The sequence below is a fragment of the Pteronotus mesoamericanus genome, unplaced genomic scaffold, assembly GCF_021234165.1.
Source record: "Pteronotus mesoamericanus isolate MK-2021 breed Mesoamerican mustached bat unplaced genomic scaffold, CSHL_Meso_final contig_164, whole genome shotgun sequence".
Taxonomy (NCBI): domain Eukaryota; kingdom Metazoa; phylum Chordata; class Mammalia; order Chiroptera; family Mormoopidae; genus Pteronotus; species Pteronotus mesoamericanus.
Window position 1 is genome coordinate 23,892,985 of NW_026555065.1, and position 16,587 is coordinate 23,909,571.

General features: G+C 36.0%; 1 protein-coding gene and 1 non-coding gene across 2 annotated transcripts in view; one reads left to right on the forward strand and one right to left on the reverse strand.

The window, feature by feature from the left end:
- The window catches only part of KNL1 (kinetochore scaffold 1), a 56,179-nt gene extending 47,244 nt beyond the window's left edge, over positions 1-8,935 (reverse strand). Inside the window, 4 exon segments of the mRNA XM_054565145.1 lie at positions 942-1,003; positions 6,233-6,292; positions 8,035-8,074; positions 8,891-8,935. Of these exon segments, the coding sequence (XP_054421120.1) occupies positions 942-1,003; positions 6,233-6,292; positions 8,035-8,074; positions 8,891-8,925 (197 nt within the window). The 5' untranslated portion in view covers positions 8,926-8,935.
- A 5,978-nt stretch (positions 8,936-14,913) lies between these two features.
- TRNAS-GCU (transfer RNA serine (anticodon GCU)) lies at positions 14,914-14,995 on the forward strand. The gene has a single exon. It is a non-coding gene; the product is annotated as a tRNA-Ser (tRNA).
- Positions 14,996-16,587: the final 1,592 nt, after the last annotated feature.

Here is a 16,587-nt window from a genome sequence, read left to right on the forward strand (position 1 = left end):
TCTTGAATCAATGAGGAAATACAAATATACTGCTGATCAGCAAGAAAATAATCATTAAAACACTAATATAAGAATTACATTAATAAATTAACTTAGGAAGAAGTGACATCTTTATCATGTTGAATACTTTTATTCAGGAACTTGTTATGTCTTCATTTGTACACTTATTCTTTAGTATTATTCTTCAGTAAGATTTTATTCTTTTTTAAAAAAATATTTTATTTATTTATTTTTAGACAGAGGGGAAAGGAGGGAGAAAGAGAGGGAGAGAAACATTAATGTGTGGTTGCCTCTTACGTGCTCCCCATTGCGGATCTGGCCTGAAACCCAGGCATGTGCTCTGACTGGGAATTGAACGGGCAACCCTTTGATTTGCAGGCCAGCACTCAATCCACTGAGCCACACCAGCCAGGACAGGGCTTAGGTTTTATTCTTTATATGCTTTATAGCAACAAAATTTAACATAATAGAAAAAAAGACATTTATCTTCTACCTATTTATTATTTACACAGGAAAAACTGTTGATTTCTATATGTTAATTTTATATCCTACTACTTACTCTCTGTAGAGTTATTTCAATTGATATTCTTAGATTTTCATAACATACAATTTGCAAAATTGCAAAAAATAATAGATTTACGCCCATCATTGCAATTTTTATAACTCCAATTTCTTTTTCTAGTTTATTTATGTTGGTTAGCACCTCCAATACAATGTTAAATAATAGGTATAAGACTTAGTTGTTTTGTTCCTGACTTTAGAGGAAATGTTTTCAATGTTTCTCTTTTAAGCTTAATGCTAGATAACACCCTTTAAAATAACAAATTCTCTAATTCTTACCTAATAGAAACAACAGGCTATCTGAGTCAGTGCTGGCATTTAGTTTGACACACAAAAAAAGCATTACCTGTCACTTTAAATTATTTCTTCTTTTAACTTACTTTATAGTATCTGCAAAGCTAACTCGACGAGAGCTTTTCTTATTCCTCAAAGCACTGGGTTCCTAGGGGCAAAAAATATATGGTATGATTCTTAATGGAACCACTGTGAATTAGGTCCCCAGAGTACTACAGGGAGACCAAGTCTTATTGTGAATAACTTGATATTATTAATTTTATTATTAATTTGATTCTCCAAAATATCCCAATGTACAAGCATTTAACAAACATGAATATAATTTTCACTGTGAGTGATAACAAGCATACTGACAACATATATTTAAGGAGATTATTGTCCCTTACCTTTCCTCTTTTTTTAAGTGAATGGCTATTTTGCTATCAAGAAGAGAGACTGAGAATAAAGCAAGTGACATGTTGCCTGTTATGGTAACCTTACTATAGTATCTTTAAGATTAAAAAATTTTAATTGCAGTAAAATACACATAAATAAAATTTATCATCTTAACCATTTTTAAAATTTATTTTTATTTTATTGTGGTAATAACACATGGTAAGAAACCTACCCTCTTAACAGATTTTTAAAGGTAGAATACAATATTGTTAACTATAGGCACAGTGTTGTACAGACTCTAGAACATGTTTATCTTGCATAACTGAAATTTTATACCAGTTGATTAGCAACTTTTCATTTCCCCCTCCTTTCTGGCCCTGGCAACCCACTATTCTGGTCTTTGCTTTTAGGAGTTTGACTACTTTAGATAACTCACATAAATGGAATCATACAGTATTTGTCCTTCTGTGACTGGCTTATTTCACTTAGCATAATGTACTCAAGCACCTTAACCATTTTTAAGTGTACAGTTCAGTAGTATTAAGTATATCTATGTTGTTATGCAACCAATCTACAGAACACTTTTCATCTGAAACTGTATCTACTAAACAACTTCCTTCTCCCCCTGTCCTTTATGTAACCACCATTCTATTTTCTGTCTCTATGAATTTGACTACTCTAGGTACTCCTTAAGTGGAACCATAACTTTTTCGCTTTGGTCCCTCATATACTTCATTTAGCATGACGGCCTCAAGGCTCATCTATGCTGTATGTAATAAGTGCCAGAATTCCCCTCTTTTCTAAGGTTGAATAATGTTTCATTGACACCACATTTGTTTGTCCATTCATCAGTTAATGGACACTAGGTTGCTTCTTCCCTTTGACTACTATGAACAATGCAGGGGTGTACATCTCTTCAAGATCCTTCTTGAATTTGTTTTTAAGATTTTATTTGTTTATGTATTTTTTTAGAGAGGGGGAGGGTGGGAGAAGGAGAGGGAGCGAAACATCAATATGTGGTTGCCTCTCACACACCCCCTACTGGGGACCTGACCTGCAACCCAGGCACATGCCCTAGACTGGGAATCGAACCAGAGACCCTTGGGTTTGCAGGCTGGCACTCACTCTACTGAGCCACACCAGCCATCAAGATCCTTCTTTCAATTCTTTTGAGTATATACCAGAAGCAGACTTTTTGGATCATATGGTAAATCTATTTTAATTTTTTGAGGAACCACAATACTGTTTTCCATCATAACCACACCATTTTACATTCCTACAAGAGGGCACAAAGATTCAAATTATTCCACATCCCAGGCAACATAAATAACAAAGAAAATAACAAGTTTGTTATTTTCTGGGGTTTTTTTGTTTGTTTTTTTGATGGTAGTCATTCTAATGAGTATGAGGTAACATCTCATTGTGGTTATGATTTGCATTTCCCTAATAATTACTGATGTTGAGCATGTTCCATTATAATATATTATATTTTTATTTTCCCTCAAACTCCTTAATAAGAGTAAACATTTTTACTCACATAGATACCAAAAACAAAAAGCAAGACAAATAAACAAAATCCACAGAGAATTTTACTGGATTTAATTTTGTGGATTTAATTCTGAATAACTGAACATAAGTCTTATCATAACAAAAATCAGCAACATTCATCCTAGTGGATGATACAGGTCACTTTGACCTTAGTATGATAATAATACTGACACAGAAAATACTGGGACTAAAGGAGACTAATACAATTTAATACAGTGTCTTTTTATTCTTGAAAGGCTTTCTTTACAGAAGTCTTTGAAGGTCTAAAGTGAAGTATTCAGCATGGAGAGAAAAAAGTGTGATAAACTACTTATCACCTAAGTCAGTTCCCTCTGATCTTCAGAACTGATCTTCAAAATGCAAACTCTACTCTCCTCAGTATTCTTACAAGGCATGGTGGATCTAGGCAACGTGGCCTTACATGGATTAGGTCTGTGTTCCTCCAAAGGTACTTATATACACTTCTTTCTTGACTTGCTGTAGTCTCTGTAAACTAACTTTGACTAGTTCTATCAGAAGAAGACAGGAAGGGAAATTGCTAGACTATTTCAAGTCTTCAATGGCTGGGGCTTTCTACTGTTCTTCAACAGTATCCTCAGATCTAAATACTAGCATATTTCTGGCTAAAAAAAAGAAAAACAAATTTATGTATTAGAAATTAGTAGATTAAACCTCTAATTTGAAGTCTGCCACTAACTAGCAATGCGGGCTTAGACAAAACATTTAATGTCTCTGGACCCCATATCTCTCACCTATAAAATGAAGAAACCAGATTCAAGATTACTGGTGAGATCCTGTTGATTTTAAAGTTCTATGAGTCTATGAATCTGTCATTTAATCATTCAAAGTTCATTAAAAACATTTTTTAAAGCAGGATTGGGGGGAAGGAGGAGAGGGTAAAGGGGGGATAAATGGTGATGGAAGGAAATTTGACTTGGGGTATGAACACACAATATGATCTACAGATGATGTATTCTAGAACTATATCCCTGAAATCTATATAATTTTATTAACCAATGTCATCCCAATAAATTTCTTAAAAATTAAAAAGCAAACAAACAAACATTAAAAAAATATATACATACTCTAGATCCTGTGCTCACTGCTGGGAAAAAAGTGGAAAAGAAAATATAGTCCTACTCTACTGAACATTAATGCTGAAAGAGTAAAACAAAAAAATCCATACACATATAAAAATCAAAATATGGCCCTGGCCTGGTAGCTCAGTTGGTTAGAGCATTGTCCCAATACACCAAGGTTGTGGGTTCAATCTCTGGTCAGGGCGCATATAAGAAGGAAACATGAATGCAAAAGTAAGTGGAACAACCAACCAATGTTTCTCTCTCTCTCTCTCAAATCAATAAATAAAAACTTTTTAAAAACACAAAATATGATGAGTGGTATGAAGGAAAACTACATTAGAGACTAATTTAGCCTGAAAATCAGGAAAGATTTCTTTGAGACAATATATTTAAGTTGAAACCTGACGTGTGAGTTACTAATCAGATGAAGAGTTGGGCAGAAGGAAAGCATTTTAGGCAGAGTGTGTACATGGATCCTAATGCAGAAAAAAGCTTAATATATTTGGAGTAATAGAAAGATTATATCAATGAAATAAAAAGACAACCTACTGAATGAGAGAGTATATTTGCCAATGATATATCCAATAAGGGCTTACTATCCGAAATTTATAATGAACTCATAAAACTCAACACCAAAAAACAAAAAAATCCAATTAAAAATTGAGCAGAGGACCTGAACAGACACTTCTCCAAAGAGGACATACAGACAGCCAATAGACATGAAAAGATGCTTAATGTCACTAATCATCAGAAAAAGGCAAATTAAAACCACAATGAGATATCACCTCATGCCTGTCAGAATGGCTACCATCAATAAATCCACAAACAATAGGTGTTGGCAAGGATGTGGAGAAAAGGGAAACCTTGTGCATTGTTGATGGGAATGCAGATTAGTGTAGCCACTATGTAAAGCAGTATGGAGGTTCCTCAAAAGATTAAAAATAGGACTACTTTATGACTCAATGATTCCATTTCTGTGTACATATCTGAAGAAGCCCAAAACACTAATTTAAAAGCATATATGCACTGCTATGTTCACTGAAGTGTTATGTACAATAGCCAAGCTATGGAAGCAACCCAAGAGCCCGTAACAGATGAGTGGATAAAAAAAGCTGTGGTACATATACACAATGGAATATTTCTCAGTCATAAAAAAGAACAAACTTTTACCACTTCGGACAGCATGGATGATCCTAGAGAGTATTATACTAAGTAAAATAAGTCAGTCAGAGAAATATGATTTCATTTCAATGTGGAATCTAAAGAACAAAATAAACAGAGAGACAGAGAACAAACTGATGGTTTCTAGAGTGGATGGGGGGGTTCAGTGACTGAGTAAAAAAGACGAAGGGATTAAGAAGTACAAATTGATAGTTACAAAACAGTTGTGGGATGTAAAATATAGCATAGAGAACGTAGTCGACAATATTCTAACAACTATGTTTGGTGCCAGGTAGGTAGTGAAAATATCGGCGGGGGAACACTTTGTGAAGTTTTTGATTATCTGACCACTGTGCTCCACACCTGAAACTAATACAAGGTAATACTGAACATAAACTGTAATTTTTTTTAAAAAAGAGAGAAAATGAAAAGTGAAAGTAAAAAAGAAAGATTAGAAAGGCAAAAGTAGAATGAACACTCAGAACTGTATGTTCTCCAAAAATGTTACATCTATCAACAAAGTGTACTAAAAGCCATTATGTACTGGGCACAATAAATTTAAAAAACACATGATAAAGTTCTTGCCCTCAGGGATCTCTTAATTTAGAACAAACATTGGTAAACAATTACAACAGAGGGTATTGAGGGATGATTTTTCTGAGATAAGTGATTCCAAATCTGAGTTTTGAAAGACAAATAGGAATTACCAAATAAAGAGGGCTACAGATTTATTATAAAGTATGATAAAATATTAATTGTAGAAACTAGGTGATGACTATATAAGCATTCACTGTAAAATTCTTCCTACTTTTTAGTATGTTTGAAAACAATTTTAATAAAATTTTGGGAGAAAAGAGAAAAATGAAGGACTGGCCATTTAGTCAGAGGAAATGTCATGTGTAAATACCGGCAGGTTTGACAGTTCATGTCTTCTTTGGGTAACTATAAGCAATTCCAAATGGTGAGGTACATGTGTGAGAGTGGCAAGAAAGGAAGGCTGCAAAGTAAATGGGGGTTAAAAATTATGGGCTCCAGCTTATTCAAGTGTTTGGATTTTAACCCAAAGGCCACTGGATGCTTATTTGTTCATATTTAATTGAGAATCATTTATGATGCTCTCTTCATATGGCTAACAAAGTTCTGACTATTAACAATATCATTGAAAATAGTCATCTATGAAGCATTTGCACTAGAAACTTACCTAAACTTACCTGAACTATTTCATTCCCATCTCTCAGATCCCGAAGAGGACTCCTTGGGGGTTTCAAAATCTAGAAGTTAAGAGAATTATTAAAGAAAATCTGGCATATCCATTAATTATCAGCTCATTTCAAATTATACCATGAGTAGAAAGGTAGAGATGCTAAAATTCCTATAAAAACCTCTCAAATTCATACTGTTCAGTGCTATCCTTTTTGGTTTGTTTAAATATTTTTCATCTATTCCTTTCCCCCTCCCTGCCCACCTTCTGCAATTATTTTGTCAACTCTGATCCCATGTGGTCTGAATGAAGCTCCATCCCAACCTAGCTACATTCTCAGTGTGTACTCCTGGTCTAGAACAATCTGCACAATTCTCTCAGCAACAGTGGTTAGTTCAGGAATGAGGATTTGACTCCTATCAAGATAATCAAGAAACTGATTCAATCTTGAGTGTTTGTGTTTTTTTTAAAGATTTTGTTAATTTATTTTCAGAGAGAGGGGAAGGGAGGAAGAAAGAGAGGGAGAGAAACATCATTGTTAGAAACATTGATCCACTGCTTCTCATAAGCACCTGACTGGAACCTGCAACCCAGACATGTGCCCTGACCAGGGATGTAACTGGCAACCTTTCACTTTGCTGGACAACACCCAACCAACTGAGCCATATCAATCAGGGCTTTTTTTGTGTGAGTAGCATGCGTGTGTGTGTGTGTTTGTGTTGAGGACATAGATACTATTTTTCATATAGGACTTGAACTTGGAAGTTGGGAGACCTAGATATATTGTAGTAACCATGAAGAGCCTGTCTAATAATGGATATTACCCAGGGAAAGCAGAAAGCAGTCAGAGTAGACAAAGTGAAAGGAAATCCTACTACTGATGATATTGCTGGAACCCAGGGTAAGTCGTGCCTAAAGTCTTTCTTATCTTTGTAAAAAATAAAAATAAATAAAGTCTTTCTTATCTTTGGATTTTTCAAATTCATAACCAACAAATTTTGTCCTCAAATCAGTTTAAGTTGAAATTTTTTATGTCTAGCTACAGCTTTGTACACCAGTATGTGTGTGTGTGTGTACACATATGTATTATATATTTTTTTTTCATTTTTAAAAAAGATTTTATTTATTTATAGAGAGAGGGGAAGTGTAGGAGAGGGAGAGAAATAACAGTGTGTGGTTGCCTCTCGTGCAGCCCCCTACTGGGAACCTGGTCCACAACCCAGGCATGTGCCCTGACTGGGAATGGAACCAGAGACACTTTTGTTTGCAAGCTGGCGCTCAATCCACTGAGCTGCACCAGCCAAGGCTATTTTCATTTTTTTAATCCCCACTTGAGGACATGTTTATTGATTTTAGAGAAACAGGAAGCCGGGTGGGTGGAGAGAGGAAGAGAAAGAGAGAAACAGCTATATGAAAAAGAAACTTCAATTGGTTGCCTCCCATAAATGCCCTGACCTGGCATGGAACCAGTAACCTAGGTATTTGCCCTGACTAGGGAGCGACCCGCAATCTTTTGGTGTATGGAAGGACATTCCAACCAACTGACCCACCCGGCCAGGGCTAAATGTGTTTTTAAAAAGCTGTACTGAAGTACGATATACATAGCATACAATTCATGAAATTAATAAATATTGACAATAAAATACATATTTTAATATATTTATAGAATTGCGTAACCAGGTTAGATATTTGAGCCATTATCCAGAAAGCAACAGAAGTCAGTGGGGGTGGAATGGTGATGCCACAGTCAAAATTACTGTTATATGTAGTCATCATTCAAAAAATGTTAACAATTAAATAAATGTTTCTTACTGAGGAATGTCGTCTTCTAACAGGTCTCTCTATATTGTCACTGAAAGAGGAAAAAAAATTTAAATAGATACTGGCAAAAGACTGATTTTTCAAAAGCCCACATCATCTTTTACATGCTTTTAAATTGACTATCACTTTTACTTAACACTTGACATCACTTTCATTTAGCAAAATTTGTAACACTTTAAATTCAATATTTAGAAAATCAGTGTTTTAAAATACATATTATATACTACAAAACCATCTCTTAGAACACAATCACTACAACATAACTTAAAATATCTATAGAGGTAAAATTATAAGATAAATGCACTATAAATCAAGAGGCTCTACCTCTGGTTTTCCTTTTTGATTTTTAGACCACGTTTTGAAAATTCCTATGAAGGTTACACACATAATTTATTTAGCAAGTGCAAGAATAACAGGTGGGGTGGAGACTATAAGGGAAAGCTGAAAATCTAATTGTTGTATGAACTCTTGAGGCTTTGATATTTGGCAACTAATTCAAAAATTAAAAAACAATGCTTAGGAAAAAACATTGTCTCTGATTGTAACCAGGCCACCAGTTTGTGATGCCAATTTTAGACAAATTATTTCATTTCCTCATGCCTCAATTTTCTCATCCTTAAATTGAAGAGATGAGACCTGCTCTCTAAAGTCTCTCTTAGCTTTGAATCTAGATGAGTTTATACAAAGATATGGAATGGAAAACCTATTGATAACTTTTGAAATCTCTTTCAATTCTCTTCCAGGGTAAAAGAAGTAAATGTTACAAAGTCAAAAGGTCTTACTAGTTGAAGAAGTATCTTTTCTCTGATAGAGTTTAACATTTTTTAGAGGCATTCCATGAACTTACTTTTCTTCATTAGTCTCTGAAGATAATGCATCCATTTTTGAAGAAAATCTTTTCTGTAACAAATGCACAATATTAGAAAGGTGAGAAAGAAAGAAGAGAAAGTAAAATCCATGAAGAAATTAATAGCAAAGTTTTGACTTCAGCATTATTTTCTGGGAGAAGACAAAAAAAAAAAAGACGGAAAGCTACGCTATGGGGCTAAAAGACAAAATATTTTGAGTTTAAACTACGTACTCTGATATAATCAATAATCCTGGAAAATTCTCATATTTAAGATATAATCAGTGATTAACTCTGAAGGGGATGATATGGACTGTAGCGGTTAAAACAAAAGCTTGCCCTAGTTTATAAAAGTTTATGGATTATATAATAATTCAATCCTCAAGTGAAGTCAATTAGATATCAAAACAGTGGATTTGCTTAGTATGCATATTTATCTTATGAAAACTCAACTATAAGCACTCCACAAAAATATTTTCAGAAATGAAAACATTTTAAATAGTGCAGTTGATTATACTTACATTTCCATTCAATGCATGTTTGTCTTCGAAAAAGTGTGAAACAAGAGGCAAAACCTGATGTTTCCTCAATTGGTCTTAGTTCTTCCCTACCCATTACTATACAAGATTTTTATTTTAGGCATTAACTTTTGAACCTCACCCCTGAGTAAGAAAAAACTCCATTTCAAAAAAAAATTAGAGATTTGACTCAACAATATTAGAACTTGTACGACAACACTAATATCATATACTCAAACTGTTAGAATCAATGTTCTTATTTTTAGCAATAAGTAAAAACATCAATTATTTAAAAGATATCTTATTTTACATGCTTTCATCATATATAACAAAAACCAAATTAGAAATGATCCTTCATAATGAACCTGAAATTCAAACTGAAATAAAAGTCTGCTTATTTTTTAATATCAATTTATTCAAATAGCTATCCATATAATAAGATGATGGGCATCTTCTAGGATCTAATCTCTGACCCTCTCCTTTTGTTCTCTACCACTCTCAGTCTCTCATCCACTCTTCTGGTTTCACTTATCTCCTGTTCACAGGTAACACCCATATTTACTTAAAGTAATATTTTAAAATTTTTGTACAGTGTATAAGAAGTTCATTTTACAAGATTGGTTTTTTAAAAAATCTTGAGTTTTCTCCTTCCCAAAAGCAACCATTTCACTACTTTAAGCTAATTATTTTGTATTCCTTGCAATCACCTCCATCTAACATACACAAACATTGACCCTACCTCACCACAGCCAGATAAATACAGTACAAGAAAGAAAAGATTGCATGTCAATTTCATTATTAAATATAAAAATCCTAAGTAAATACCAAAAAGGAGCCAACAATTTGTAAAAAGGATATATATCTTCACTTGATCTTAGCCAAAAGGCCGAGAAGTGATAAAAGGATATATATCTTGGTCATGTTGTTTTTATTTCAAAAATGCAAAACTGGTTTAACATTAGAAAATTAATTATACAATTAATCATACTAACAGATTAAAATGGAAAAATCATATGCTTATTTCAACAGATAAAAAAAGTATGATGAACTTTAACATCCTTTCATGCTTAAAACAAAAGAAAACCTTAGCAAATAGGAATAGAAAGTAAATTCCTTAATCTAACAAACAATATTTAAAAAAACAGCAACAATCAACTTAATGGTAAAACTTTCCCTTTGAGATCATACAAGTATGACAGTTATTTCCATTTATCCAAATTATTATCAAGTCTTAGTAGTCCTATTTCCAATATACAAGGTCTGTTCAGAAAAAGTCCAGCCATTGTTAATGTAACGAGAATGGTTTGCACAACATGGATGTAACCTGGCAGCCAAGGAAAGTGGACTGGAATGCACATACATGAACAATGACAACTTCACTGTACTAGTCAGTAGGGGAGGTAGATGCTGTTGAGTGAGCATGTGTACTACGTGGCTGTCATTAAAAATGACTGAATAGAGCAATGAATCTGCATCAAATTGTGTTAAGCTTGAACATTCCTCTGTGGAAACTACAGATGATGTAAAAGGCCGCAGCTATAAGCAACTGCTGACTAGCAGCTTCCCACGACAACATGCCTGCTCATGCATCACGTCTCATGCAGAGGTTTTTGGTGAAACATCAAATCACCCAGGTGACTCAGCCACCCTATAACTCAGATTTGGTGCCCTGCAACTTCTGGCTTTTCCCAAAACTAAAATCACCTTTGAAAGGGAAGAGATTTCAGACCGTTGGTGAGATTCAGGAGAATACCATGGGGCAGCTGCTGATGATTGGGAGAACTGTGTGAGGTCCCAAGGTGTGTACTTGGAAGGGTACTGAGGCGTCATTGTCTTATGTACAATGTTTCTTGTATCTTGTATCTTCTTCAATAAATGTCTCTATTTTTCATATTATATGGCTGGATATCTTCTGGACAGACCTCGTATATCCCAAATCCATTCACTTCTATATTTATTATTATCACCAAAGTTCAAGCTACCATTATCTTTCACGTATGATATTGCAATATCTACCTCACTGGTATCCCTGTTTTTGCTCTTATTCCCCCTCTCCTACCACAGTCCTTTTCCCACATACGAGGGAGTTACCTTCTTAAACATAAATCACATCTTAGACATTATCCTACTTAAAACCCTTCAATGGCTTCCCATCTTACCAAGATAAACTTCACCAGGACCTAACAAAGCTCTACAAGATCTGGTCCCTGTTTGCTTCTCTGACTTCATACTGTGTCTTTTACCCCTGTCTTCCTCACTCACTGTGCTAGCTACACTAGCATTCCTGTTTTTGCACACACAAAGCTCTTTCCTGAGTCACTGAATTTATATTTGAATTTATATTTTCTTGGCAAGAAAGCCAAGAAAACTACTCCTTGTCCCCTCTGTAGCATTACCACACTGTAATTTAAAAGTATGTTATGTAAATTAATTATTCCTGTTATTTCCCCAGACTGCCCTTGCCCCAACAGTAAACTATGAGAATAGAGCTGGTGTCTCTTATGTTCACTGTTACAGCCTGAGAACCGAGAGCACAGCACTCATTTGCTGGATGACTAATTAAGAAACAATTCTTTAAAGTTACCTTTACGATCACTGTCGTGCATAGTTTTTCTTCTTCTGGTAATATTTTCAAATTCAGTGACATATTTAGATTCACAGATAATGATATTAAATACTATCAAATCACAATCACCTAAACATCTTCACTGTTTGAAATCCTGAGCATCATTCCTGTCTAACCTACAGACTAGCTGGCACTTAAATGATAAGAGTAAAAAAATTATTAAAGTCTCCTTTTAAAAATATTCTATTTATTACATAACTGTAAGTTCCAACTTTAACAGAAGTAGGAGACCCAAGATTCCCATGTTAAGCCTCATTTATAAAATGCTTTTATGATTGAACTCTTGATCACTGCCACATATCGTTGACTGATTGGTTCTGAAACTGCACCTGGAAACCTGGGGTGCTACAGCATATTCACAGAGGTGTCCTGGTATATTTTAAATGTAAGAAACAGCAGTTCTAAACATCTGTCAGGCACTGTGTGAACTACTAGCTCAAATAGTAAGTACCCGTTTGCATTATATTAGTTTTGACAACAGATTATTGCAAAGCTTGGTCTTTGGCAGATGCTGTGACATAAAGCAATTCTTCTAATGAATATGGTACAGGAAATGGGAGAGGCAATGTCCAGTTGATTCCAAGACTTGAGAAGCTGTGCAGTGTTCAACAGGGACAGATATCCAATTAGTAAATAATTGTAATTATTAAGAATAAAGTTAAAATATCTTTTCCTTCAATGGATGCATGTTATGTTTTTTCAAATGGCTATTATGTGGTTAGGACATAAATTCATTTCAACTTAATAACAACTTCTAAAGTTGTTTGGACCTAACTATCTATTAAAAGAAATCCTCAGGTATTTCATTTGGCCTAAAGGTACCATGAGCCAAGAAAGTTTGGGAACTACTAGTCTAAATAACCAAGAGATCTGCCAACTATGGCTACTGGACCAAATGGGTCCTTAAAAGTGGTTTTTTACATTTTCAATGGGTTGTAGAAAACAAACACAACAATAAATAAAGAATATATGACAGAGACCATGCCAGTGACCATGTAGCCTGCAAAGCCTGAAATATTTACTTTCTGGCTCTTTGTCCATTTCTGCATTTACGCTACCAATAACTAGAGTTATATGTTCCATACTGTCCATTGATATAAGCTCTAGATTGGTGCTGTCCAATACAGTAGCTATTTAAGCTTAAATTAATTATAATAAAATTTAAAATTCTATTCTTCAGTCACAATAGACACATTTCAGGTGCTCAATAGACACATGTGACTAATGGGTACCAAATTGAACAGTACGGATATAAAACATTACCATTGTCACTGGAAGTTTTATTGGACAGCCGTCCTATCAATATCTAGAGTATTTAATACAGTTCCTCATCAATCATCAAACACATCATTAATATTACCACTCCAAATGTTTTTACTTAGTTTTCATGCCTTTGACATCTTATAAACATTTGCAGCCATGAAATAGTAAAGGACAATTATACTTGTTTGAACCCAACCTTCAATTAGCAAAATCTTACATTTACCTCTGTAAATCATTCTTCCCTTCAAGTTACACTTCAAATACCACTTTCTCAACGAAGCCTGTCTTATTTCCCTTTCTGGACGGTAAACTTTTTTAGGTAAAGGACTCTGAATCACCTGCTCTCAGCCCTGGTATAAGACAACAAGGAACCCAATACATATCTGAGGAATTCGATTGATCCAATTCAATTGAAGTGAAACTTTCATCTTAATATCTAGAGCAAGCTCTGCTTAGTCTCCTCTGACATCTCTATGAACTTATCTTTCCATCAGCAATTTTTTTAGAATTTTTTTCTTAAACTCTATTATTGAGGTAAACAGCAAGGAAAAGGGCTTTAACCCTGAGCTAATAATGAATGGAGGAAGACTTACAAAAACTCATTTGTGGTGTACTAATACTGGCTTATTTGCTAAGGTTATTGTATTTGCAAAAAAACCCTAAAGTCTGTTCAGTGTTGCTAGCACTCCAAACACTATAAATAAACCACGACAAGCCGATAATTTAAAATCACTTATTGCTGTCACTTCAGTTACATCTAAGAAAAGACTGAGTCAGAAATACAAACAGCCGAGTGCTCCCCAGGAAGAGTTGCAGGGGTGCGAAGAAGAATCCGGAAACGAGGACAGAAGACAACCGAGCACCACGGACAGGGAGGCCGAGGACGCCGTGGATAAACCAGCCGAGCCGGCCCAAGGGATCCAGGTGTGGGTGGGAAGTGCTCGGGAGGAGGGAGGCGGCACAACGCGCAGGGCCAGGTGAGGAAAGAAAAGAGCCCCACTCTGGGCCCAGCGCTTTCGTGGGCCGCCTGGCTGATGGAGCGTTCCTCACCTTCCACCACTGGACGTTCAGAGTACTCAGACTAAACCTAAAGTACGCCCCCAACCCCGGAGCCCAGAACGAGAGGGTCATTTTCTTTACCAGTCGTAGCCTCCTGCTTGACAAATTCTCCTCTGACTTGTTTGGGGTGCGCGGTCCTCAAAGAGGTAGCTCCTCACCGCCTTTCCGCGTCACCTCACAGCGCCCAGACTGCCTCCGTGCAGTATTCAAATCTAACCGCCTAGATGATGCGCAAGCGCAAAGCCACTCTATGCGTCGGCTCCGCCCCTTAGACGCCAGGAGGATCGCATTCCGAAGACACCTTTAATCCAGCTTCTTTTCCAGCCCGTATGCCAGTTTTATGTCCTTCAAAGTTTCTCATTCTCTACCGAATTTTCTTTTGTTTCCCGCATTGAGACCTCCCTCTCCGTATTATGGGAGCATCCATCTTCTTTTGATTACTTGCTGTAAAAGAAGATCGGCTCTTTGTTTCCGTACAAAATGGCGCCCACCATAATATTGCGTCACATCCCCCTTGTATTACTCCCTATAGCTACCGAGAAGAGGTAGGCTTCTGGGACGAGGTGGCCGAGTGGTTAAGGCGATGGACTGCTAATCCATTGTGCTCTGCACGCGTGGGTTCGAATCCCATCCTCGTCGGCGTTAAGTTTTGCCTCAGATTTGAATAGAAGAATAAATTTATTTACGGTAATGAAAGAATTGGATAGATTCCAGTTGTGATATACTGGTCAATTTAATCTAGTACCACTAATCTCAGGTTTAGGTATTTAAAAGACGGCTTTTGGAGCGTTCTAACCTCATAGATAAGGAAAAGGCAAGGAACGCTGACGGTGTAGTTAAAAATGCAGAGCCACTGGTCAATTTGGACGTCAATAATCCTGATTTTAAAGCCAGTGTAATGGCTTTCGCTAACCTTCAGATTCAGCGTCATGATAATTACCTGATAATGCATTTTGGTCCAGCAGCGCCTAACACAGGATGTAGTTGCTAAAGCAAATCAAATAAAAGAGGGATCGCCTGTTGCTTTAGAAAAGCACAGTCTTGGTTTAGACACAGGAGATGCCGTTTCTAATGAAGCTGCTCAAATTCTACGATTGCTGCATATAAAGAGCTCAGAAAACAAGAGACAAAAAAATTAATGAGGCGATAGCAGCTTTCCAGGCAATTATTGGCAAATCAAAGACAGGCCACACACTGAAAAAAGTTGGAAGATGAACATTTTAGGACTTCAGCCTCTCACCTACTTGGTACAACTGGGAACCATGTACACCCTGGTACGTTTTCAAGAATCCCAGAAAAGTACGTTCTAGAGAAAGGCATTTTCTGGGAATCAGAAAATGGCCATGCTGGATTTTATTTCTTTTTATATGAAGTAAACAAGTGCATAAAATTCTAGGATTATTGCCATTCCCATGTAAATTTAATGCTGGTCTGCTCCATATTAATTAACCTCTTGATTTTTTTTTTTTAAAACCTTACTCTTGATTGAGGGGCTTCAATTATTGTGGATTCTTATCCCAGTGTTTTCAATACCTGTCCTAACTATGAAATATCAGCTTTCACTTCAAAAGCTACCTGTAGACACAGACTGTTCTGGATTCTCTTCCAGTCCCCAGCTGGCTGCAGGTGCTCAAGAAAAATAGACACTGGGAAACTAAAAAGATGTTGATAACACGTGTAACCTTGGTAGTACAAGTCTAGAAGCCAGAGGCTGAAACCTGAAATATGGCTACCTTCCTGGAGGAGAATAAAGTGTTAAATCCTCTCTTGGATTTAAGCAGAGTGGGAGGCACAGGGAGCAGAAAAAGAATAGAGAGACTCTCCTCTTGAATGGTCATCAGACAGATTTATTCAACTCACATGTAACAACCTTTATTTATCCAGTATTTATCTACAGGTATCACAATGAATTACATCACTTTAACTCACCATAACACTGTGATCATGAAAGACATTTTTATTACTTCATATTACAGATGAGGACACTTGTCCAAGTTTAGATTGCTTTTCTTATTGTAGAAAGGGCAGTGTAACCCAAGTCTGTCAATTCTGGTGATTCTTAACCATCATCCTATCCTGTGCTGGAAATTAGTAAACAGAGCTCATCGATCCCTTGCAGCAATGGTTTTCAAGTTCTCTCCACCTAGCATGGTACCCCAGAACCTGGTACCTGGCAGGTACTTCAGCAAGGTTTGTAGCACTGAGAGGGGAAGGCAATAAATAAGTAGTCC